The following is a 24,044-nucleotide window of genomic DNA, read 5'->3' as shown; positions in this document are numbered from 1 at the left end:
GCCGTGGTACGGAAGATGGTCGGCAGCGCAGAGTCGTGGGACGCAGTGGTGTCCTTCTGCGAGGACGTGATGTCGCAGAAGGAAGCTGCGGAACGGGGGAGAGGAGATTTCAACTGCCGATCCCGCCCGCAGGCGCTCCGGGCGCCGGAGGAGGGCAGACAACGCCCCTTCCGCCCCCATGAACGGGTCCAGGGGCGAAGGACTTGGGAAGTCCCCGCCCCTATTCAACGGACCCGAGGCGGAGGCGCGCGGGTGTCGACGCGCGCCTCTGAGGCGTTGCACGGGGGAGTTTAACACCTCACCCCCCCGTGCCCGAGGCGAGGCCCGCAAGGCGGGCCAGCACCAGTGCGGGGCTGCGGAAGAATTTGGATTCCCGCGGCCCCGCGCCCACGTAAGGAGGACACAGGGGGTTTTAGCCGGTAAGAGTCCGGCACACCCTCCGCCTCCCCAGGCGGAGGAAGTCCATGAGGATTTCCCCGAGAGAAAAAAAAAAAAAAAAAAAGGTTAGGTTAGGTTAGGTTCCGCCGTCGGGATCACACATCGTGGTCGGTGGAGCCCGGATAGCTGTCGAGTCCACCATGAAGTATCTGGGATTGGTGCTCGACAGCCGATGGGAATTCGGCCCCCACTTCCGGCGGCTGGTGCCCAAGCTGATGGTGCAGCGGGCGCGCTGTCAACGTTGCTTCCTAACATGGGGGCCCGAGCGCCGCCTGTGGCGGTTGTACGTGGGAATCGTGCGGTCCATGCCCTATATGGGGCCCCTGTGGGCGATGGACCTGGCGGCCAGCACTCTAGCCATTCTGCGCAGACCGCAGAGGGCGATGGCCGTCAGAGTCGTCCGCGGGTATCGCACGATTTCCTACGAGGCGGCTTGCGTCCTGGCCGGATCCCCGCCCTGGGACCTAGAGGCTAAAGTACTCGCGTCGCTGTATCGGTGGCGCGAGGAAGAGCGGGCACGGGACTCGAGGCCGGTGCAGCGGCAGATAGCGCAGCGCCGAGCAGAGCTCCGTCAGGTCTTGGTGGCGGAATGGCGGCAGAGGCTTCTGCGCCCTACCGCCGGCCTCGCCACCGTCGAGGCGATCCGGCCAGTGCTCGACGACTGGCTCGGGAGAAGGCACGGCTCCCTGTCGTTCAGGGTGACGCAGGTGCTGTCGGGGCACGGCTGCTTCGGCAAGTACCTGTGTCGCATAGGCAGGGAGCCGGACGCTCGGTGCCACCACTGCGTCCATGGCGGGAGGACACGGCGCAACACACGTTCGTTCAGTGTGTTGCTTGGGAGGAGCAGCGCCGTGTCCTCACAAATGAAGTAGGAGGCGATCTGTCGCTGCCGGCCGTGGTACGGAAGATGGTCGGCAGCGCAGAGTCGTGGGACGCAGTGGTGTCCTTCTGCGAGGACGTGATGTCGCAGAAGGAAGCTGCGGAACGGGGAGAGGAGATTTCAACTGCCGATCCCGCCCGCAGCAGGCTCCGGGCGCCGGAGGAGGGCAGACAACGCCCTTCCGCCCCATGAACGGGTCCAGGGGCGAAGGACTTGGGGAAGTCCCCGCCCCTATTCAACGGACCCGAGGCGGAGGCGCGCGGGTGTCGACGCGCGCCTCTGAGGCGTTGCACGGGAGTTTAACACCTCACCACCCCCGTGCCGAGGCCCGCAAGGCGGGCCAGCACCAGTGCGGGGCTGCGGAAGAATTTGATTCCGCGGCCCCGCGCCCACGTGTAAGGAGGACACAGGGGTTTTAGCCGGTAAGAGTCCGGCACACCCTCCGCCTCTCCCAGGCGGAGGAAGTCCATGAGGATTTCCTCGAGAAAAAAAAAGGTTAGGTTAGGTTTTTTTATTGAACTTTGTTTTAGTTTAAGATAGCTGTTATTTCGCGTATGTGATATGTTGCGGCAGTTTGCGCGATTTGATACGCTTGCTGCCGAAACTCGGGATGTCGCTTTTTAAGTTTTGATATCGCTTAGGTAGAAAGAATAATAAATATTGAGAATATATACATGAATAATGAAATATATGATAATATATGAAAAATTTAATAGATAAGTAATAATGGATAATATTTTATGTGCCATTGTAGGCTTTGAGTTTCGAGTAAATTTGGCTCGCGAGTTCCGTATAACTTGCCAGCGCTTCCTCTTTCTTAAGTAGTTCTGGCAAACTATACGGGGCGATATCATGGTAGACGCATAATGCCTCGTGTCGCATTCGCTCCGCAGCGAACCTTGGACAGTCAGTCAGCAGGTGCGTCACAGTCTGGGGTGTATTTGTGTTGCAGGGACAGCAGTCGTCTGGTGTGATGTGGAATCTGTGTAAGTATGTTTTGTGAAAGCCGTGGTTGGTGAGTATTTGTGTTGTGTGGAAGTGAATGTCTGTGTGTTTTCGGAAGTGTTTGATATCAGTTAGTGTAGGGAAAATGCTTTTAGTGTACTGTCCCTGTTCGCTGGACGTGTAGCGCGCCTGCCAAAGGTCCAGGCTACGCATGCGGAGCTTATGTTTCACGAAGGACATTGGGAACGACCTGTAGTCCGGCGTCTTGTGAAGAAGGGTCGCCAGTTTTGCCGCGGCGTCGGCAGCCTCGTTGCCGACATTGCCCCTATGTGCCTTGACCCATTTAAGTGTGATGTTTTTTGTGTCGCGGTGTGTATGTATGATTTTATGTATTTGTGTGACGAGAGGGTGTGTGTTGCTTCTGTCTGCTATGGCTTGTAATGATGCTTGTGAATCGGTGTAGATAACAGTGTTTTGATATTTTTGAGTCGCCCACTTGCAGGCCTCCAGGATGGCGAAGAGCTCAGCCTGGAAGACCGTGCAAGAGTCGTGTAGTTTGAATTTTTTAGTAATGATCGGTTGTTCTGACCCACCTGGGTCAAGGCACACAAAGGCAGCCCCTACAGCGCCGCTGTCTTGTTTGCTTCCGTCTGTAAATATTTCTTGAGTATCGTCCGTTCTTTCGTGGACTAAATCAGGTTTTCCCACTCTCAACGCTGGGTGCAGTAGTTCGCGGGCAGGTGTGGGCCGCTCTAGCGTAACGTCCTCTGGCAAAAAGGGAGTGGTGTTGGTAAGGCGCGTTTGCTCGATTTGATGCACCTCGAGGATTCTGAGGTCAAGTGGAATGAGTTGCGCAAGCGCCAGGGCAGCATTAGTGGACACTGTCCTGAAGGCGCGAATGGACTTTAGTGCGAAACCGCGTTGCAGGCTGGCAAGATCTTTTCGTGCACTCTTTTGCATTGCCACTTGGCCCCATATTCCCGCAGCGTAGGTGATGATCGGCTCAATAACATGCAAGTAGATGGTTCGCGAATTTTCAGGGTGTGTGCCCCAGGTTGGCCTCGCGTAAATGCACAGTTTGTTGTAGATACGCGAAGCCTTACCCAGCACGTATTTGAGGTGTCGCTTGAATTTGAGCTTTTCGTCTATCACGATGCCGAGCAATTTAATTTCAGGCACGAATGCCAAGTCTGCGCCGTCCATGTGGAGCTGCACAGACTTGGCCTTCGGCGTGAAAGCAATAATTTGTGTTTTAGCTGGTCCAAAACTAAGTTTAACATTTGTTCCCCAGTTTCTAATTTTTGTCAGGACGGTGTTTGACACCACCTGGAGTTCTTCAGTATTGTCAGCGGTGACTACGAGGAGAACATCATCCGCAAAGGCCTGCATGTGGCATCCCGCTGGCAGCTGCATGTCTAGGAGTTCATCTAAGATCATGTTCCACAGAACGGGGCCACACGCAGACCCCTGTATGCACCCCTTTGTGAGTGTTTTACGCGCGCGCACTCCGGCGTGATCCAAAGTGACTACTCGATCCCTGACGTAATCCTTGATGAGCCCGTAGATGTTATTGGGCACACCAAGTTTGACGAGACGTTGGAAGAGTGCGGGCCACCAAGCATTGTCAAAAGCCGCCTTGATATCCAAAGAGACCGCGATAACAAGTTTTTTACTCTCTTTTGCGAGGCGGATGAAGTCCAGAGCGGTGTGAACGGCTAGCGTCGTGTTTCTCTGTTGCCGAAAGCCAAACTGGTTGTTGTTGAGTTTATTCTCCGACTCTGCTTTATGGACGACCCTTTTGATAAATAGTTTCTCCAGTAGCTTCCCGAAGACCGGAAGCAGTCCTATGGGGCGGAAGGATTTAAGATCCATGTGGTCGTCTTTGCCCGGTTTGGGAATGATCTTTACGTAGGCCTCCTTCCACGCTCCAGGAAAGTACTGGAGTGAGAGACATCTATTTAAAATATCTGTCATGAGACGGGGGTATATCTTTGTGAACTTATGGCAAATATCTGATGTTAGATTGTCTAATCCGGGAGCTTTTTTCGGACTTATGGAGCTAAGTTGCTCAAGCACCTCTTCCTCCGTGAAGGGGAGATCATCCGGGGTGTTCATGGAATAATTGTTGAAGTGGGTGCGCAACTGTCTCTGCTCCGGCGTTTGGTCCGGAGAGTCATCGGGGTAGAAGTGCTTGAGCAAGGCGCTTGCAGTCTCTTCTGCATCAGCCGTATATCTGTCTCCTATTTTTAGTGTGGTGGGAGGTCTTCTCGGCGCCGTTTCCTTAAGGAGGCGATTGGTGAGGGACCAGACGTTCTCTTTGGTTTGCAGATCGCAAAACTTACGGAAATTTTCGGTAGATGCGCGTTTCATTTCTTCGCTATATTGTTTCTTTTTTGTGACCTGCTCCTCAAGTAGGGCATCAAGGGGTTGGCCAGATAGTTTTGCCGAGTGGATTTGCCGGTGAAGGCTTATAACTTCCCCCTTGAGCCGCTGCAGTGTATCGCTCCACCAAGGAGGCTTCTGCTTGGCTTTTCCACTTCTGATGGGCATGGTTTCCTTGCAGCAGTCTCGTATCAAAGATGTTATGCGACTGATGAGATCCTCGAGTTCTTGTTTGTTTAGGCTGCTTATATCGCTGTCGAGTATGTCGGAGAGTGCTACTTCTTGCAGCACGGCATCCCTGAATGCTGCCCAGTCCGCTTTCTCGGTGTTGAACATAAAAGTTGACGTGTTGCCTGTACCAGATGGTATTGGTTTTCTTGTGTTTATGTTAAACTCTATGGCATTATGCTGTGACGTGGCGCAGCACTCAAGGTTGACCCTCCACTCCCCGACCATGTCGAAGGCTTGGCCGGACGCTAATGTCACGTCTATGATAGACGATCGATCGCGCCCGTGCGTCACCGTCTCGAATGTCGGAGTGTCGCCAATGTTGCAGACGTACATATCATTTGTTTGGGCTAATTCCATTAGGTCGTTGCCTCTCGGGTTTGATCTGGTGCTTCCCCATGCTGGGTGCCAGCCGTTGAAGTCGCCTCCAAGTATGCACTTGTAACGCGATGTGGCCTTGAGGAAGTAGTCGATGGCCTCTAGCGTGGACGATGTGTCGTCATTTGGTTCCACATAAGCAGATCCCAGGTACATCTTTTGATGATCGGTCTTGACTTGTATGACGCATAGATTAGCAGTCGATAAACTGGACTCCCCCAAAACCACAGCGCGCCCCTGCTTAACGAGAATGCACGCCTTTACATTAGACCCTCTCGAGTACTGGTAGATGTCAATTCCAGAGATCGACTTCACCTCTTTGCCAGAGCCTATATAGGGCTCGGACAGCAAGGCGATGTCGTATTGGCCATTATAAAAATATGTGAAGAATTCGTGAAGACTATTTTTAGATCTATCGATGTTACACTGTAATATTTTAATGCGTTTATTGTCCATAATCAGTACGGTTAATTATTTTGTTTTTGACTGATTTCACTCGAGGGCAGTTGTTGGAGGTGGCCATGTGTCCGACGTCATGGGTAGTCTTGAATTTGGTGTTATGCTGCAAGCAGTTGTAGCACTTGGGTGCGCCTTTCTTCTCGCGCAGAGGGCAGCTGCTGGTGTTGTGCCCCTCTTCCGAGCAGTAAGAGCAGGGTGCCTGTGTCGCGGTACATTTTGCTTTAATGTGACCGAACTGCAGGCATTTCCTGCATTGGAGGAATGTGGAGAAGTCTTCTGCGTGTACCCGTTGGTAGTCCACGCAGACGCGCCCCATGTCTATTATTTTGCGCCATATGGCGGGCTTGGCGATGAGGACGGCGTTGTACAACTTGGGGTTGCGGTTGTTTCGCTTGAATGCAAGCCGCAAGTCATCGCTGTCAACTGCGAGGGCAGTCAGCTCTTCATTTTGGCCGCGGATGACGTCGACCAGCTCTTCCGATGGCGTGTCCAATGATATTCCCTTGAGAATGATCATTGGCCTCAATAGCTTGGCCGGTTCAGCAGTGATTTGTGAGGACTTTTCGAGTTTTTTGAGTGTTTCATCGCGCTGTTGCTCAGTCTCGAACTCCACTCGTAACTTATTATTAGACACGGCCTGTATTCTAGACGGTGCGTACGATGTGGTGCGGAAACTGACTGCGTTCTTGAACGACTGCACTACGTCCTGACGTGTTTGGGACGTGCTGTCGCCCTGCGGCGCAACGATGAGAGCAGGTTTGTTAGGCGGAGGTGGTTTAGAGACTGGACGAGGAGCCGGGGCGCTAGCCGCCTGCGCGTAACTTCTGGGCAACGGTGCGGGAGTGAGTGGTGTCGCGATCGTGGCGAGGTGCTTGCTAAGCTCCTCGCGCACGCATGTTGCAATTTCCTGTCGCAGGTTTCCGTCTTGGGTCGCGCAGATTTCCTGCGGGGCGGAAAAGGTGGGTATTTTAGCGGCCACGCACCGAATCTCATTTGCCGCAGAACTTATGAGTCGCTTGTTGGCGGTCGTGACGCTTTTCCCTTCGGCAATAGCAGCCGCGATGCACTCCGCGAGTTTGTTTAACGTGCTGATGCACGACTCGGTGCTAGTGGCATCTGCTGCCGTTGCCGGGAGAGACAAGACCTCGCCGCTAGACGGCGCCATCGCGGTGTCCACAAGAGTTTTCACCGGTTCACGCGCTGTGGAACTCTGGGCGGGACCGAATACGAGAGATTTTATGGACGAGAAAATGTTTGCACGGTAAAACAGAAATTATTCAGAATAATATAAAGTAAGAAAAAAAATAAACGCTATTTTGAAGGTTGAGAAGGTTCCTAGTCGAGTAAAATGACGCCGGTGAGGGCAAAATTTATAGCTTCGGCACCAGGACACTCCAGGGATTATATTTCCGTAATAAAAAAAATTTTAAGAAATGGGACCGAAAGTGCTCCCCTTTTCCTATACACAGCTTAAATCTGCCTAAAGGGCGGGTGGGTGGGCAATTTTTTGACGTTTGGTAAGAGCTATCCGCACGTGAGTGGTGTCGTTAGAAGCGCCTCGGCGAGAGCTATCTAACGGTGTGCATATGAAAGGTAAGTGTAGTAGAATTTTTTAAAGTTATGGTCAAAAAACAGGTTTTTTAGTACTAAATTAACAACAAATTATGCAGAATTACAATTTCTATGGCGAAACTGGTGGATTCTAGGCGCACAAAGCGGTCTAGACACCAGCCCCGACAGGTAAGCAAAGTTGGATCGCTAATAAGTGAAGCTAATTAGCGCTAAACAATGGTAAAACTATTTAATCAAAAATAACGTTTATATAGGGTATGTAAGGATATAAAAGTGTATTTATTTCGCACCTAGACAGTATATAACGTGTCTAGGGGTTGGACAGAGCCAAGGTAAGATGATTAGAAGCGAAAACAACGCAGAAATACGAGGTTTTTTCCAAACGTGTCTTCAGATGTATGGCGGTTTTGTTCAGTACAGGTAAACTTCCGGTGAGTATGAAAATCGATGATAAGGCAATTTCTCACGTTTGGTAAGAGCTATCCGCACGTGAGTGGTGTCGTTAGAAGCGCCTCGGCGAGAGCTATCTAACGGTGTGCATATGAAAGGTAAGTGTAGTAGAATTTTTTAAAGTTATGGTCAAAAAACAGGTTTTTTAGTACTAAATTAACAACAAATTATGCAGAATTACAATTTCTATGGCGAAACTGGTGGATTCTAGGCGCACAAAGCGGTCTAGACACCAGCCCCGACAGGTAAGCAAGTTGGATCGCTAATAAGTGAAGCTAATTAGCGCTAAACAATGGTAAAACTATTTAATCAAAAATAACGTTTATATAGGGTATGTAAGGATATAAAAGTGTATTTATTTCGCACCTAGACAGTATATAACGTGTCTAGGGGTTGGACAGAGCCAAGGTAAGATGATTAGAAGAAAACAACGCAGAAATACGAGGTTTTTCCAAACGTGTCTTCAGATGTATGGCGGTTTGTTCAGTACAGGTAAACTTCCGGTGAGTATGAAAATCGATGATAAGGCAATTTCTCACGTTTGGTAAGAGCTATCCGCACGTGAGTGGTGTCGTTAGAAGCGCCTCGGCGAGAGCTATCTAACGGTGTGCATATGAAAGGTAAGTGTAGTAGAATTTTTTAAAGTTATGGTCAAAAAACAGGTTTTTTAGTACTAAATTAACAACAAATTATGCAGAATTACAATTTCTATGGCGAAACTGGTGGATTCTAGGCGCACAAAGCGGTCTAGACACCAGCCCCGACAGGTAAGCAAAGTTGGATCGCTAATAAGTGAAGCTAATTAGCGCTAAACAATGGTAAAACTATTTAATCAAAAATAACGTTTATATAGGGTATGTAAGGATATAAAGTGTATTTATTTCGCACCTAGACAGTATATAACGTGTCTAGGGGTTGACAGAGCCAAGGTAAGATGATTAGAAGCGAAACAACGCAGAGGTTTTCAGGTTTTCGTTCTAGGTTAGGTTAGGTTAGGTTAGGTTAGGTTAGGTTTACTCGCGTCGCTGTATCGGTGGCGCGAGGAAGAGCGGGCACGGGACTCGAGGCCGGTGCAGCGGCAGATAGCGCAGCGCCGAGCAGAGCTCCGTCAGGTCAGGTGGCGGAATGGCGGCAGAGGCTTCTGCGTCTACCGCCGGCCTCGCCACCGTCGAGGCGATCCGGCCAGTGCTCGACGACTGGCTCGGAGAAGGCACGGCTCCCCTGTCGTTCAGGGTGACGCAGGTGCTGTCGGGGCACGGCTGCTTCGGCAAGTACCTGTGTCGCATAGGCAGGGAGCCGGACGCTCGGTGCCACCACTGCGTCCATGGCGGAGGACACGGCGCAACCACGTTCGTTCAGTGTGTTGCTTGGGAGGAGCAGCGCCGTGTCCTCACAAATGGTAGGGAGGCGATCTGTCGCTGCCGGCCGGTACGGAAGATGGTCGGCAGCGCAGAGTCGGGACGCAGTGGTGTCCTTCTGCGAGGACGTGATGTCGTAGAAGGAAGCTGCGGAACGGGAGAGGAGATTTCAACTGCCGATCCCGCCCGCAGCAGGCGCCCGGGCGCCGGAGGAGGGCAGGCCAACGCCCTTCCGCCCCCATGAAGGTCCAGGGCGAAGGACTGGGGAAGTCCCCGCCCCCATTCAACGGACCCGAGGCGGAGGCGCGCGCGGGTGTCCACGCGCGCCTCTGAGGCGCGTTGCACGGGGAGCTTAACACCTCACCCCCGTGCCTGAGGCGAGGCCCGCAAGGCGGGCCAGCACAGTGCGGGGCTGCGGAAGAATTTGATTCCCGGCCCCCAGGCCCACGTGTTAAGGACACAGGGTTTTAGTGGTAAGAGTCCGGCACACTCCTCCTCTCCCAGGAGGTCCATGAGACCCGAGAAAAGTTAGGTTAGGTTAGGTTAGTTAGGTTAGGTTAGGTTAGGTTAGGTTAGGTTAGGTTAGGTTAGGTTAGGTTGGTTATTAGGTTAGGTTAGGTTAGGTTAGGTTAGGTTAGGTTAGGTTAGGTTAGGTTAGGTTAGGTTAGGTTAGGGGTTAGGTTAGGTTAGGTTAGGTTAGGTTGGGTTAGGTTAGGTTAGGTTAGGTTAGGTTAGGTTAGGTTAGGTTAGGCCAGGTTAGTTAGTTAGGTTAGGTTAGGGTTGGGGTCAGGGTTAGGTTAGGTTAGGTTAGGTTTTTATGCTTTTCCCCGTTCATGGGAACAACGGACCTTATTGGTCTAGTGGTACTTTTTCATACTAGTTCTCGCATTTATGCCTCTCGCACTTTCAAGCCGCATCCGTTACACAAGCATACATCATCTTTTAGTCTTGGCCGGGTGGGATTCCCGCTAACAGCCTATTAATATCTACAGGGACATAACTATTAGGTTTTTTATTTTATTTCAATAAAGTTGCACAGTTTTATTTATTTCACATACGGTATTTCTTTATCCTTAATTCTTTAGCAAATAACCATATCTGGGGGATGACAGAAGGTATAGGTTTTGCCCACACCGTCTATCACCCGCCATCCATGTTACAATTGTTCTTAACAATATTTTCTAATGCATATCTAATTTTGTTAACAATTTTAATTGAATATAATTTTAGATTTTTAAGTACCTATTTCATTATGTGCCTTACAATGAGCTTTTTTGTAACAATTTAATATTTAAAACACATTTAATTACATGACATGAAACAATCATGTGTAAATCACGCTAACATTTCACTTAGTCGATGACAGTATCATTCATGTCTAAGACAATTCGAAATATAAACATTGGCAGGTGCACAACATTTACTTTTGTAATTTTTTACATTTTATTTACATTCAAACAATAACAATAAACAACCCATATAGTTTTTACATATAATTTGTAGATACCTAACCATTACAATAGAAAATATTAACTGTTATCTTAGTGTATTTGTAATTTAACTACACACTTTGACATTTTTTATATGACTACGCTTATTGCTAGATAACTTATAATCTATTATAATTACAAATTGTTTCTTCTATCTTATTTAAACCTAATTGTGCCAAAGTTGTGGACTTATTATTTTATATATCAAGTACTTACTTCTCACATTAGTATTCTAGTTTGTTTACGGTTACAATATCTAATTAAATTGAGACATCTTATCTTATCAGTTTCTTATTAGTAATTAATTAACAACAATTTGTTCCAAACATTTGGATGGACATTTGGTGTTATGACACTTATTATATTTTTAGTGAAAACCAGTTGTTGTTACTTAAGGTTTATAACATGTATTTACTTGATGACCCTATGTGTAAATCATATCGGTTATACTGAAAATCCTGAATTAATCTATTATCTGGCTAATTCTAATGATATGTAGGTAGGTACATGAGTATTACTTATAACTTCTGGCAATCTGTGAGTTCCATTTCTTAAGTATGTACTGTTTTAATTAATTTATATTTATTCTACTTGGCTGTGTTTATGCATTTTGGTAACTTTAGTTAGGTAAGTTAGTTTGAGTTTTAAGTTTTGGTTTACCTTCTTAACTCACTTATTTTCAATCTAGTTCTTTTGTACATCTAGACAACTTTTAGTAATAATATATATATACTTATTTTATATATATTTATTAACTTTTCTTGTGCTTTTACTAATTTGGGTGTAGTTGTAGGTCTGTTTGTGTGCGTGTTGTGTGAATGTTTGTGTTTGCGATATACAATATATATATTTACTATACATTTGTTATATCGATTTTTCTTTGTTTTTTGTTTGTCCGGTGTTGCTGTATCAGGTTTTACCAATTGTTTGTTGCACTCCCGGTTTGTGTTGTAGTGTGTCGTGTGTATGTGTTTGTGTGTTATCGTGTATGTGCAAAGCCAGTGAGTGGTGAGTCACACATAAGCTGTTGTCTGTCGGGCCAGGTAATCCCATTTTCGGCGGACGGGGCACTCAGCGCTGAAGGCATTGTGGTCGGTCCTTTGTAACTTCGAGTGCGAGCAGTTGCAGCACTGCGGTTCGTTCCTGCGCGATAGTCTGCGCATTTTCGCGCAGATGCGGGCCGCCGCAGTGACTGCACCTGTCCGCACCTTCCGTGCAAAATTTCCGGCCGTGCCCGAATGCCAAGCACCTCGTATTGATGAGCGGAGACTGGTCCTCCACTCTGATCCTTTGCAGGTCAAGGTAGAGGGCTCCAGCCTCCACCATCCTCCGCCAGACAATAGTTTTGCCTGGACTACCGCTGTTTTAACGCCGGAATTTGATTTTTCTGTACAAATTTTATGGGATAGGTCCTCAGTGATAAATTGTGAAGTTTTGTATTCGAATGTATGCTTTATAAGCTCATCCACAGTCTATGAATACATCCTTTAAGATGACGAGGGTTATTCCTCATGTTTGACTATCCGTCCTCGCCTGCTTTCGATTCTTTTTCCTTTTCTAATTCCGTTTCGGTGTCGCATCCAAGGATAACGGTTTGGTTTTCGCTTTCCGCACCTTATTTATCTTGTTCCAGCCCCTCAGACCGCCTGTCTCTTCACAGCACCTCGTCGGCAGTCTCCTGGTTGCCTTCGAGTGTGACCGCCATGGAGTGAAGCGCCGGCCGATGCCCGGGTTTTGCTGCTGCACGCTGGCGTACGACCTATTGGGGTCTCTGCATGGTTGCTTATCTTTTGCGACCTCGGTATGGTTTTTGGCGGCCGCGACATCACCGGCAATACCGTCGAGCTCGTCGAGGATATTGAGTGCGGCCCACCACCCTGACGTCTTGTGTCGTCTGGTTGATGGCCGCCTTAGCCTCGTCGATTTTGTCGACGATCTTGTCGATGATGTCGGACCCGCCATCGTCGCGCAGCTCTGTTTGCCTGTCGAAGCACCAAACCATTTTTTCTTCTAGATTGTTCAGCCGTGTTTGCAGCTGTGCTTCCACCTCCTCCAGCTTTTCAAGCATGTGACTATCCTTTCCGGCCGGCCTGGCTAAAGCTGGTGTTCGTTCTTTAGTTTCCAGGCCGGTCACCGCCTGCTTAGCTCGAAAAGGATACGCAGACATTTGTCTGACCTTCCTCCAGGAAGGTCTTATGTCCTTCCTCATTTGAGGGTATTCTTTAACTTTTGAGGGAATATCCTCAAAAGTCTTCATCACTTCCTGAAGGAGCTCGTCATTAGTCTTTGCCCCGTAATCCTGTTTTTTATATATGGCCATGTTGTCCAGCGACCTCCTGTTCCGGTCTGGTCTGCGGATGAAGGTTAATGCAGCGTCCTGCGCTGGAGCGGATGAGGATGAAGGGGTGCTGGCGGAGGTGGCCGGCTTAGGGTGACCGCCGGTGGTTGTCGGTGTGCGATACATTTTGTATTCCGTTTATTTTTATGTAACGAGTATGTGTTGTGTGCGGTTGTGTGTATAATATGTATGTGTGTATTTGTGTATATGTGCAGTAGGTCTAGCGAGAAGAACGGGGAACGTTGTCAGTCTGACCCTGTATAGGGGGGTCAGAGTCGGTATAAGTGAGCCAACTGTAAAGTGCAACTCAATTTTGTCAGAATAAATGTAGCTATCAGTTATAGCTATAGTCTGTCTCTGGACTGTTTAGTGTATAAACGCCACCGGGTCATCAAATATTATGTTTAAGAACATAAAATGTAAATAGTAAATTTTTAAATTTTTTGAGGGGGTGGGGGGGTCCAAATTGGGGGGAGGGGTTCCTCTTATATAACTTCTGCCGTGGTGTCTTCGACACCACAAAGGCAGGATTTGAAGTCGGAATTTAGCTATCTCCCTTAGTTTCGGAGTTATCCGGTTTTTTCGATTTTATTTAGAGGGTGTGCGGGGGAGAGGGTCCAGACCAGGGGGGATGAACTATTTCTACCCGACTTTAACCGTGGTGTCTTTGACACCACAAAGGTCGGATTTGGGGTCAAAAATTGTCTATCTCCCCTGGTTTCCGAGATATGACAAAGCTGAAGACACAACCTCCCTCTGTTTTGTCGGTTAAAATTTATAAAATAAATTAACTAAACTTCTACTGGACCGATTTTGGCGTGAGCGGGCTCGTTAGAAAGCTCTCGTCTCGGCCTTTCTATTCCACTGTATTTTATTCTTGAAATATTTCACCCCTTAAAACTACCCTAACAAGAATGTCAGAAATTTAAATTTTTAAGCCGGGGCGCGATATTTATCATTAAATGTTCGTGTAATTTCAAGATTAGGGTTGGATAAAGGTTTTTGGGGAAGAAAGTCTAAAAAAATATTTAAAAACTTACCCCCTGGGTCATTTTGAGTTTTGTATATTTAGGGCCAATTTCTACCCTGTTCAAGGGTGTTTTTGAAAATTTTAACGACGCAGGGGGTGGTTTTTCACCAAGCCCTACACAGTCCTATATAAAAAATTTAAGAAATCTTATTATTCTGGAAGTCGATTTTCGATTCGCGATCTCGTTATTAACTTTGTTTTGCGGTTTCTGCCGTTGTAAACAAAACTTTCAAAAAGGTCTAGTGACTCGAAAAACGGTCCAAAAATTCCAAATTAAAAACTAACTTATGCACTAGAGCCTTATCTATCTTATAGTCTAATTTGCGTCTGCGCGCAACCACGTCTTCACCCTCTTCTTTGGGGTGTTCTCTGTGCCACCCTCCCACAACAACCGCAAATTGCCTTGTTTTTATTTTGGGACTAAATTAAGAAAATATTTATTATTTTAATAAGATAAAGGGCTGATTGGACAACCACAAGTGACAATAGTTTTTAGAATTTTATTTATAGGGGGGCTAGTATTTCGAAATTTATTTGTTTTGGAATTTACACTATGGATTAAAGTTTCAATTTTGACTAAACTACCGAGCCGAAAAATCTGAAATTTTGGGGAAATGAAGTTAAGGTAGTCTACTATTTAATGGAAATATAAAAATGGGTTGTTATCGATCTTGTTTTGCGGGAAAATGGCACTAAAGATATACGTGAATTTTCCAACCTTCGAAGGGCTGTAACTCCGTCCAGGGTGGTCCGATTTTCTTGATCCAGGTGTCAGGAGACTCGTCTTTCAAAGACGCGTAGTTTGGTATATGACACGCCGTTCCACCTATGACGGCAGTCGAACCATGTGGCACGTGGTAGATGTTTTTCCGGGATTACGTCGGTATTTTTCCACCGGAAAAATCCCGGATGGTGTCCAGTGGACGGGGCTCCTCAAGCCGGTTGTTTTGACCCCAAAAAAGAGGGGGGTTGTCGATCTTGTTTCTGCAGCGTTTCGGAAAAACACCAAAAATCTCGGTTTTTCGGGCACAACTTTCACACACTTTCTCCGATTTCCGGGCGGTTTTCACAAATGTGTTCTGCTCACTAAGACGCGTACGTGGATATATGACACTTGTATTTTAAGCGAAAAACCTTTTTCCCGATTTTAGAGACGGAGCGCGGAAAACGTGGCGCTCGGGCGGTGGTGGCTGCCAGCAGACTGGGTTAGGTTAGGTTAGGTTAGGTTAGGTTAGGTTAGGTTAGGTTAGGTTAGGTTAGGTTAGGTTAGGTTAGGTTAGGTTAGGTTAGGTTAGGTTAGGTTAGGTTAGGTTAGGTTAGGTTAGGTTAGGAGGTTAGGTTAGGTTGGGGTGCCTGTCAGAAAACCTCCTGTGTGCTCGGCAACTGCTGGTCCCTGTGGACACGTCCTAAGGAAGAGCAGTCACCGCCGGTGATCCGGCACGGACAATCTCTTCGCGGGGGTGGGATAGAGGAGATTGTTGTCCGTGGCTAATTTCGACAGGAGCGGAGGAGTCGCGCCCGAGGGTTTCATTCACCCTGCAGCAGCAGAGTGCACGACTGAGCGAGGTGGGGTAGATCGCGCCGTTGTACAGTCCGCGGTCTACGGGCTCCGCGGCGTGCTCGTCGTGGTGACCGAGGTGGAAGGCCGCAGGTTGCTCCTCAACCTGCATTGGGGCATCCGTGGCGAGGTGCTGAGCCACGGTGCTGCGCAGGTTGTTAGTTTTAAGTTAGCCGAAGTTAAAGAAAAAAAATTACAAAATAACAAAAATACAAAATATATTAGGTTTAGTCTTAGGTTAGTGTCCAGTTGTAGATACCGAGCAGCGGCGGTGATCCTGCACCGGAGGCATCCGCTGGTCTCGGGGACTAAATACCTCCCAAAAGAGTGGCCGCATCGTCTTTGGGAAGCGATGGTGTACCACCCATATCGTAAATGGAAATGTCAGATATAGAGTGTGTCTTGTTCTGCGATCCGGCTGACGCCCGGCGCTCGCAGGTATCCGGGCCTGCGAGTGTTAAATTGGTTACCGAAGGACGCGCAGGGTAGCGACCAGGCCCCTGTAGCGGATGTGGCTACCAGCACCGATTCTATGTCATGTGACCCGGCTGACAACCGGCGCTCACAGGTATCCGGGCCTGTGAGTGTGAAATTGGCGACCGACGGACGCGCAGGGTAGGCGACCAGGCCCCTGCTGCTGATAGTGCTACTGGAAGCACCATCTGGCACGGTCTTGAGCCAGGGGCTGCAGACCGTGCAGTGTGGTCCTGTCCGATAGGGAGTCGCGCGGAACTGCCTCCAGATTTTGGAGGAAGCGTCCGCGCGATGAAGTCTGACCGAGATGGGTCGATAGGCCTATCCTCAAGCGAGGAGGACCTATCGGCCCAAAAGTGCCGACAGCTCGGCGGGGCCGAAACCGGCACCAACAGGAGGGGCCTTTGCGGCCGCCGAGGGATTCGCGGGCGGTTTCTGCCCGCTACCCGGCGGCCAGCGAAGAGAGTGATGTTGGGGTCAGGAGCGGACCCTGGCGGCGTGAGCTGTGTTTCCCAGGGCACGAAAGCAGAGCTCAACGCCGCCAAAAGAGAGCAGCGGAGGGCGGTCGGTCGATGAGGTGACAGAGATGGCCCGCGCCCGCGAGCGACGTGCCGCTTTGGCGGCTTGGGGAGATGTCGGCGGTGGCGTTAAGCCAACAAGTGTTGGGCGGCGTGGATGTCGTCCTGAAGGTTGCCACGCAGTCCGGCAACCTGAAGGGCACATTCACCCGCGCCCTCACGAGGCAGCCGCCGACATCAAGGAGGCGGTTGGAGACTCTCAACCGAACGGCCTCAGACGAGGTCACTAAGTTGCAGGAGGAGAACAGCCGCCTCCGAAGAGATCTGAGGATCTCCGGCGGCGTGGCTGCGCTGAGCGAGCAGCAGCAGCCACAATCTGCCGCCGTCGCCACTCCGCCCATGGCGACTCCACCCCGCACCGGGACCGACAAGCGCGCACACCGACGATGAGGTCGAGCGCATTGTTCGGCTCTGCATGCTCCAGCGGGAGCATGATGAACGCCTCGCATCGAGGCCATCTTCGGCGCCTTGCAGGATTAATCCTCCGGCCGACATTAGCGGCGGACAAACGGAGGACGGAGGAGCCGCCGAGACCTGCGCCTCAAAGGGGAAGCCCGCGGAGGTGTTGAAAAGCCCGTGGAGGGAACCCTGTCGAGTGTTCAGCCCACGACTGCCGGGTCCAAGGGTGAGACCTGGGCGAAAGTCGTGGGCCGCAAGAAGGCCCGCAAAGCCGCCAGGCCGCGGCACCAGCAGCAGCGCGCGCCGCAGTTGCGCAGCCTGCGCGACGGACTGCCAAAGACCGGCGGTCGCAATGCGCCGGCGATACGTGCGCCTGTTCTGAGGCTGTTACGCTAACGCTCCAGCCCGGAGCTGCGGAGCGCGGCGTTACGTACCAGTCGGTGATTGCCGAGGCCAAAGATAAAATTGGCAGATCTTGGCCTCCAGTCCGTCACCCTCAGGCAGGCTGCCACGGGTGCGCGGCTGTTTGAGGTGGCTGGTGCTGCGAGCGACAGCGTCGAGAAGGCGGACGCTCTGGCCGCCAAAATGAAGGAGGTCCTCAACCCAGAGGACGTCCGGGTCTCCAGGCCAATGAAAACCGCAGAAGTGCGGATTGCTGGCCTGGACGACTCCGTGACCTCTGAGGAGGTGGCGGCGGTTGCTCGTGGCGGAGAGTGTCCGCCGGACAAGGTGCGGGCCGGCGACATACGCGTTGACGCTACCGGACTCGGCGTAGTCTGGTTGGTGCCTGTAGCGTCGGCGAAAAGATCGCCGATAGTGGCAGATTGCTGGTTGGCTGGGTTGCAGCGAGGGTGAAACTCCTGCAGCCCCGGGCTTTGCGGTGCTTCCGGTGCCTGGAGAAGCACGTCCGGGCAAAATGCACCGCCGAGATTGACCGCAGCGACCTCTGTTATCGTTGCGGTCAGCCCGGCCACAAGGCGGCCCAGTGTTCCGCGGCGCCAAACTGCTGCTTGTGTTCGGCTGTGGGAAGCCAGCGGGACAAAGTGGGGCGGAGGCCTGTGGCGCGCCTGCCAGCAAGGCCAAGAAAAGAAGAGGAGCTCTAAGCCTGCCGGGGAAACCCGCCACCCCGCAGGCCAGTAGCTCCGCGGCCGACCCGGCCCAGGACCGTTGCCGAGGGAATGGAGTGTCAATAATAGGGCACCTCCATTTCTCCAGGGCAACATCAACCACTGTGCCAGAGCTCAGGATCTTCCTCCAGAGCATGGCAGAGTGGTCGATTGATGGCTGTGGTCGCCGAGCCGTACTTCATCCCCGCCCGTGACAACTGGCTGGGGTGCGCTGACGGTTTGGCCATTATGGGCGGGACTCTGACCGACCCGTCTCGGGGCCGTGGCTGGTTGCTGCGGTCTCTCGGCGGCATCGTCATTGTGGGGCGTATTTCTCCCAAAAGAGTCTCGCCGACCGAGGGTTTCCTTGTCGAGTTGGGCGCCGTCAGGCCGCCATCACCCTCGCCCTGTTCTGGTGCTCGGGGATCTCAACGCCAAGTCATCGGCGGGGATCTCCGGTCACTGACCTCGGGGCGAGGTGCTGGAAGTGGGCGGTGACGACCGGTCTGGTCGTCCTGAATCGGGGCTCGGAATACGTGCGTGCGGCAGCGGGCGGGTCGATAGTGGACGTCTTGTCGCTAGCCCTCTGTCGCCAGCCGAGTCCGCGACTGGCGTGTCGCCGTGGAGGTGGAGACGCTGTCGGACCACAGGTATATCCGGTTCGACGTCTCTGCCCAGACCGCGAGCGGCCGCCATCCAACAGCCCGATCAACGACGGCCCGCGCTGGGCGCTTAAGGCATCGACAAGGAACTGCTCGAGGAAGCTGCCTTAGTCCAGTCCTGGATTTGGGAGTCGGCGACGGACGGCCCTGTCGACGTCGAAGCGGTGGCGCTGCGGTTTCGCGGGCGATGACGCAGATCTGCGACGCGTCCATGCCCGCGTCCGCCAACAGTCCGCAAGGCGCCAGGTGTACTGGTGGACCGCCGAGATTGCGCAGTTGCGCATCGCGTGCGTTGCGGCTCGCCGCCAGTACACACGATACCGGAGACGACGTCGACGGTTTCTGCCGAGGAGGACGCGCTGTATGAGGTGTACAGCGCGTCCAAGGAGACTCTGTGGCCCATCGGCGATTCTAAGTCGCGTGCCAGGGAGGAGCTGCTGGGGTCCCTGGATCGGGATCCGTGGGGACGCCCTACCGTTGGGTACGGGGCAAGCTGCGTGCATGGGCGCCTCCACTGGTGCAGAGCATGCAGCCCCAGCTGCTAGGGGCGGTCGTATTGGCGCTCTTCCCAGCGAGCGGGACACGTTCCCCGACGATGGCTTCACCCTCGGCCACAGACTCTCCCGAAGAGAGAGCACCGATGTCCCCGAGGTGACGCAAGCAGAGACGAGAGCGCCGTGTCGCGGCCGGGCTAAGAACACGGCGCCCGGACCCGACGGAGTTCCTGGCCGAGCTCTCGTCCTGGCTCTGAAGGAGCTAGAGCCCCAGCTGAGAGGGCTCTTCACGGCATGTCTCGAGCAGGGTCAGTTTCCAGTGTGGAAGGAGGGGAGGCTGGTCCTGCTCAGGAAGGGAGCGCCCGCGACTCGCCGTCCGCGTACCGGCCCATAGTGCTGCTCGACGAGGCGGGCAAACTCTTTGAGCGTGTCATCGCAGATCGCCTCGTCAGCCACTTGTGCAGAGGGCCGGACCTGGACGACAACCAGTTTGGTTTTCGTCGCGGGCGCTCCACCGTAGACGCCATAATGCGCGTGAGAGCCCTGGCGGAGGAGACGGTGTCCGGGGTGGTGGTGTTGGCGGTGTCTTTAGACATCTCCAACGCGTTCAACACCCCTGCCTGGAGCTGTATTCGAGGCACTGGATATCACCGCGTGCCCCCTACCTCCGTCGCACAGTAGGGGCCTACCTAGAAGGTAGATGCGTCACATATCGGGGACATGACGGTGCCGGCACCTCATGACGTGCGGTGTTCCACAGGGATCGGTGCTGGGGCCGCTCCTGTGGAACATCGGTTACGATTGGGTGCTGAGAGGCGAACTCCGTCGGGCGCCGACTTGACGTGTTATGCGGACGACACGCTTGTCACTGCCCGGGGAGCTCGCACAGGGAAGCAGCGTTGATAGCCACGGCTGCGGTGTCACAGGTGGTGAACCGCATCCGGCGCCTGGGCCTGAGGTGGCCCTCAAAGTCGGAGGCCATGGTGTTTCATGGCCCCCGACGCGCCGCCGTCGGGATCACACATCGTCGGTGGAGCCCGGATAGCTGTCGAGTCCACCATGAAGTATCTGGGATTGGTGCTCGACAGCCGATGGGAATTCGGCCCCACTTCCGGCGGCTGGTGCCCGCTGATGGCAGCAGCGGGCGCGCTGTCAACGTTGCTTCCCAACATGGGGCCTGAGCGCCGCCTGTGGCGGTTGTACGGGAATCGTGCGGTCCATGGCCCCATATGGGGCCCCTGTGTGGGCGATGGACCTGGCGGCCAGCACTCTAGCCATTCTGCGCAGACCGCAGAGGGCGATGGCCGTCAGAGTCGTCCGCGGGTATCGCACGATTTCCTACGAGGCGGCTTGCGTCCTGGCCGGATCCCCGCCCTGGGACCTAGAGGGCTAAAGTACTCGCGTCGCTGTATCGGTGGCGCGAGGAAGAGGGCACGGGACTCGAGGCCGGTGCAGCGGCAGATAGCGCAGCGCCGAGCAGAGCCCGTCAGGTCTTGGTGGCGGAATGGCGGCAGAGGCTTCTGCGCCCTACGCCGGCCTCGCCACCGTCGAGGCGATCCGGCCAGTGCTCGACGACTGGCTCGGGAGAAGGCACGGCTCCCCTGTCGTTCAGGGTGACGCAGGTGCTGTCGGGCACGGCTGCTTCGGCAAGTACCTGTGTCGCATAGGCAGGAGCCGGACGCTCGGTGCCACCACTGCGTCCATGGCGGGGACACGGCAAACACACGTTCGTTCAGTGTGTTGCTTGGGAGGAGCAGCGCCGTGTCCTCACAAATGAAGTAGGAGGCGATCTGTCGCTGCCGGCCGTGGTACGGAAGATGGTCGGCAGCGCAGAGTCGTGGGACGCAGTGGTGTCCTTCTGCGAGGACGATGTCGCAGGGAAGCTGCGGAACGGGAGAGGGAGATTTCAACTGCCGATCCCGCCCGCAGCAGGCGCCCGGGCGCCGGAGGAGGGCAGACAACGCCCTCTTCCGCCCCCATGAACGGTCCAGGGCGAAGGACTTGAAGTCCCCGCCCCCTATTCAACGGACCCGAGGCGGAGGCGCGCGCGGGTGTCGACGCGCGCCTCTGAGGGCTGCACGGGGAGTTTAACCTCACCCCCCCGTGCCTGAGGCGAGGCCCGCAGGCCAGCACCAGTGGGGCTGCGGAAGAATTTGATTCCCGCGGCCCCGCGCCCACGTGTAAGAGGCACACAGGGTTTTAGCCAAGAGTCCGGCACACCCTCCGCCTCTCCCAGGCGGGAGGAAGTCCATGAGGATTTCCGAGAGAAAAAAAAAAAAAAAAAAAAAATAGGTTAGGTTAGGTTAGGTTAGGTTAGGTTAGGTTAGGTTAGGTTAGGTTAGGTTAGGTTAGGTTAGGCCAGGTTAGGTTAGGTTAGGTTAGGCCAGGCCAGGCCAGGCCAGGCCAGGTTGGGCCAGGCCAGGCCAGGCCAGGCCAGGCCAGGCCAGGCCAGGCCAGGCCAGGCCAGGCCAGGCCAGGCCAGGCCAGGCCAGGGCTGGCCAGGCCAGGCCAGGCCAGGCCAAGGCCAGGCCAGGCCAGGCCAGGCCAGGCCAGGCCAGGCCAGGCCAGGCCAGGCCAGGCCAGGCCAGGCCAGGCCAGGCCAGGCCAGGCCAGGCCAGGCCAGGCCAGGCCAGGCCAGGCCAGGCCAGGCCAGGCCAGGCCACAGGCCAGGCCAGGCCAGGCCAGGCCAGGCCAGGCCAGGCCAGGCCAGGCCAGGCCAGGCCAGGCCAGGCCAGGCCAGGCCAGGCCAGGCCAGGCCAGGCCAGGCCAGGCCAGGCCAGGCCAGGCCAGGCCAGGCCAGGCCAGGCCAGGCCAGGCCAGGCCAGGAGGCCAGGCCAGGCCAGGCCAGGCCAGGCCAGGCCGCCAGGCCAGGCCAGGCCAGGCCAGGCCAGGCCAGGCCAGGCCAGGCCGCAGGCCAGGCCAGGCTGGGCCAGGCCAGGCCAGGCCAGGCCAGGCCAGGCCAGGCCAGGCCAGGGCCAGGCCAGGCCAGGCCAGGCCAGGCCAGGCCAGGCCAGGCCAGGCCAGGCCAGGCCAGGCCAGGCCAGGCCAGGCCAGGCCAGGCCAGGCCAGGCCAGGCCAGGCCAGGCCAGGCCAGGCCAGGCCAGGCCAGGCCAGGCCAGGCCAGGCCAGGCCAGGCCAGGCCAGGCCAGGCCAGGCCAGGCCAGGCCAGGCCAGGCCAGCCAGGCCAGGCCAGGCCAGGCCAGGCCAGGCCAGGCCAGGCCAGGCCAGGCCAGGCCAGGCCAGCCAGGCCAGGCCACAGGCCAGGCCAGGCCAGGCCAGGCCAGGCAGGCCAGGCCAGGCCAGGCCAGGCCAGGCCAGGCCAGGCCAGGCCAGGCCAGGCCAGGCCAGGCCAGGCCAGGCCAGGCCAGGGGCCAGGCCAGGCCAGGCCAGGCCAGGCCAGGCCAGGCCAGGCCAGGCCAGGCCAGGCCAGGCCAGGCCAGGCCAGGCCAGGCCAGGCCAGGCCAGGCCAGGCCAGGCCAGGCCAGGCCAGGCCAGGCCAGGCCAGCCAGGCCAGGCCAGGCCAGGCCAGGCCAGGCCAGGCCAGGCCAGGCCAGGCCAGGCTTCAGGCCAGGCCAGGCCAGGCCAGGCCAGGCCAGGCCAGGCCAGGCCAGGCCAGGCCAGGCCAGGCCAGGCCAGGCCAGGCCAGGCCAGGCCAGGCCAGGCCAGGCCAGGCCAGGCCAGGCCAGGCCAGGCCAGGCCAGGCCAGGCCAGGCCAGGCCAGGCCAGGCCAGGCCAGGCCAGGCCAGGCCAGGCCAGGCCAGGCCAGGCCAGGCCAGGCCAGGCCAGGCCAGGCCAGGCCAGGCCAGGCCAGGCCAGGCCAGGCCAGGCCAGGCCAGGCCAGGCCAGGCCAGGCCAGGCCAGGCCAGGCCAGGCCAGGCCAGGCCAGGCCAGGCCAGGCCAGGCTTCAGGCCAGGCCAGGCCAGGCCAGGCCAGGCCAGGCCAGGCCAGGCCAGGCCAGGCCAGGCCAGGCCAGGCCAGGCTCAGGCCAGGCCAGGCCAGGCCAGGCCAGGCCAGGCCAGGCCAGGCCAGGCCAGGCCAGGCCAGGCCAGGCCAGGCCAGGCCAGGCCAGGCCAGGCCAGGCCAGGCCAGGCCAGGCCAGGCCAGGCCAGGCCAGGCCAGGCCAGGCCAGGCCAGGCCAGGCCAGGCCAGGCCAGGCCAGGCCAGGCCAGGCCAGGCCAGGCCAGGCTGCCAGGCCAGGCCAGGCCAGGCCAGGCCAGGCCAGGCCAGGCCAGGCCAGGCCAGGCCAGGCCAGGCCAGGCCAGGCCAGGCCAGGCCAGGCCAGGCCAGGCCAGGCCAGGCCAGGCCAGGCCAGGCCAGGCCAGGCCAGGCCAGGCCAGGCCAGGCCAGGCCAGGCCAGGCCAGGCCAGGCCAGGCCAGGCCAGGCCAGGCCAGGCCAGGCCAGGCCAGGCCAGGCCAGGCCAGGCCAGGCCAGGCCAGGCCAGGCCAGGCCAGGCCAGGCCAGGCCAGGCCAGGCCAGGCCAGGCCAGGCCAGGCCAGGCCAGGCCAGGCCAGGCCAGGCCAGGCCAGGCCAGGCCAGGCCAGGCCAGGCCAGGCCAGGCCAGGCCAGGCCAGGCCAGGCCAGGCCAGGCCAGGCCAGGGCCAGGCCAGGCCAGGCCAGGCCAGGCCAGGCCAGGCCAGGCCAGGCCAGGCCAGGCCAGGCCAGGCCAGGCCAGGCCAGGCCAGGCCAGGCCAGGCCAGGCCAGGCCAGGCCAGGCCAGGCCAGGCCAGGCCAGGCCAGGCCAGGCCAGGCCAGGCCAGGCCAGGCCAGGCCAGGCCAGGCCAGGCCAGGCCAGGCCAGGCCAGGCCAGGCCAGGCCAGGCTGCCA

The 24,044-nt window shown here is 55.2% G+C and overlaps 1 protein-coding gene across 1 annotated transcript; it reads right to left on the bottom strand.

Moving 5' to 3' along the window:
- Positions 1 to 2,056: 2,056 nt before the first annotated feature.
- On the bottom strand, positions 2,057 to 6,875 carry LOC110374929 (putative 115 kDa protein in type-1 retrotransposable element R1DM). The gene is made up of 2 exons (XM_064038634.1): positions 5,748 to 6,875; positions 2,057 to 5,677 (listed from the first exon to the last, which is right to left on the bottom strand). The coding sequence occupies exons 1-2, from the start codon at positions 6,873 to 6,875 to the stop codon at positions 2,057 to 2,059; spliced, it is 4,749 nt and encodes a 1,582-aa protein (XP_063894704.1).
- Positions 6,876 to 24,044: the final 17,169 nt, after the last annotated feature.

The sequence above is a fragment of the Helicoverpa armigera genome, chromosome 16 (genome assembly GCF_030705265.1).
Source record: "Helicoverpa armigera isolate CAAS_96S chromosome 16, ASM3070526v1, whole genome shotgun sequence".
Classification (NCBI taxonomy): domain Eukaryota; kingdom Metazoa; phylum Arthropoda; class Insecta; order Lepidoptera; family Noctuidae; genus Helicoverpa; species Helicoverpa armigera.
The sequence above is the reverse complement of the archived record's forward strand: the minus strand, read 5'-3'. Positions and strand labels throughout refer to the sequence as shown.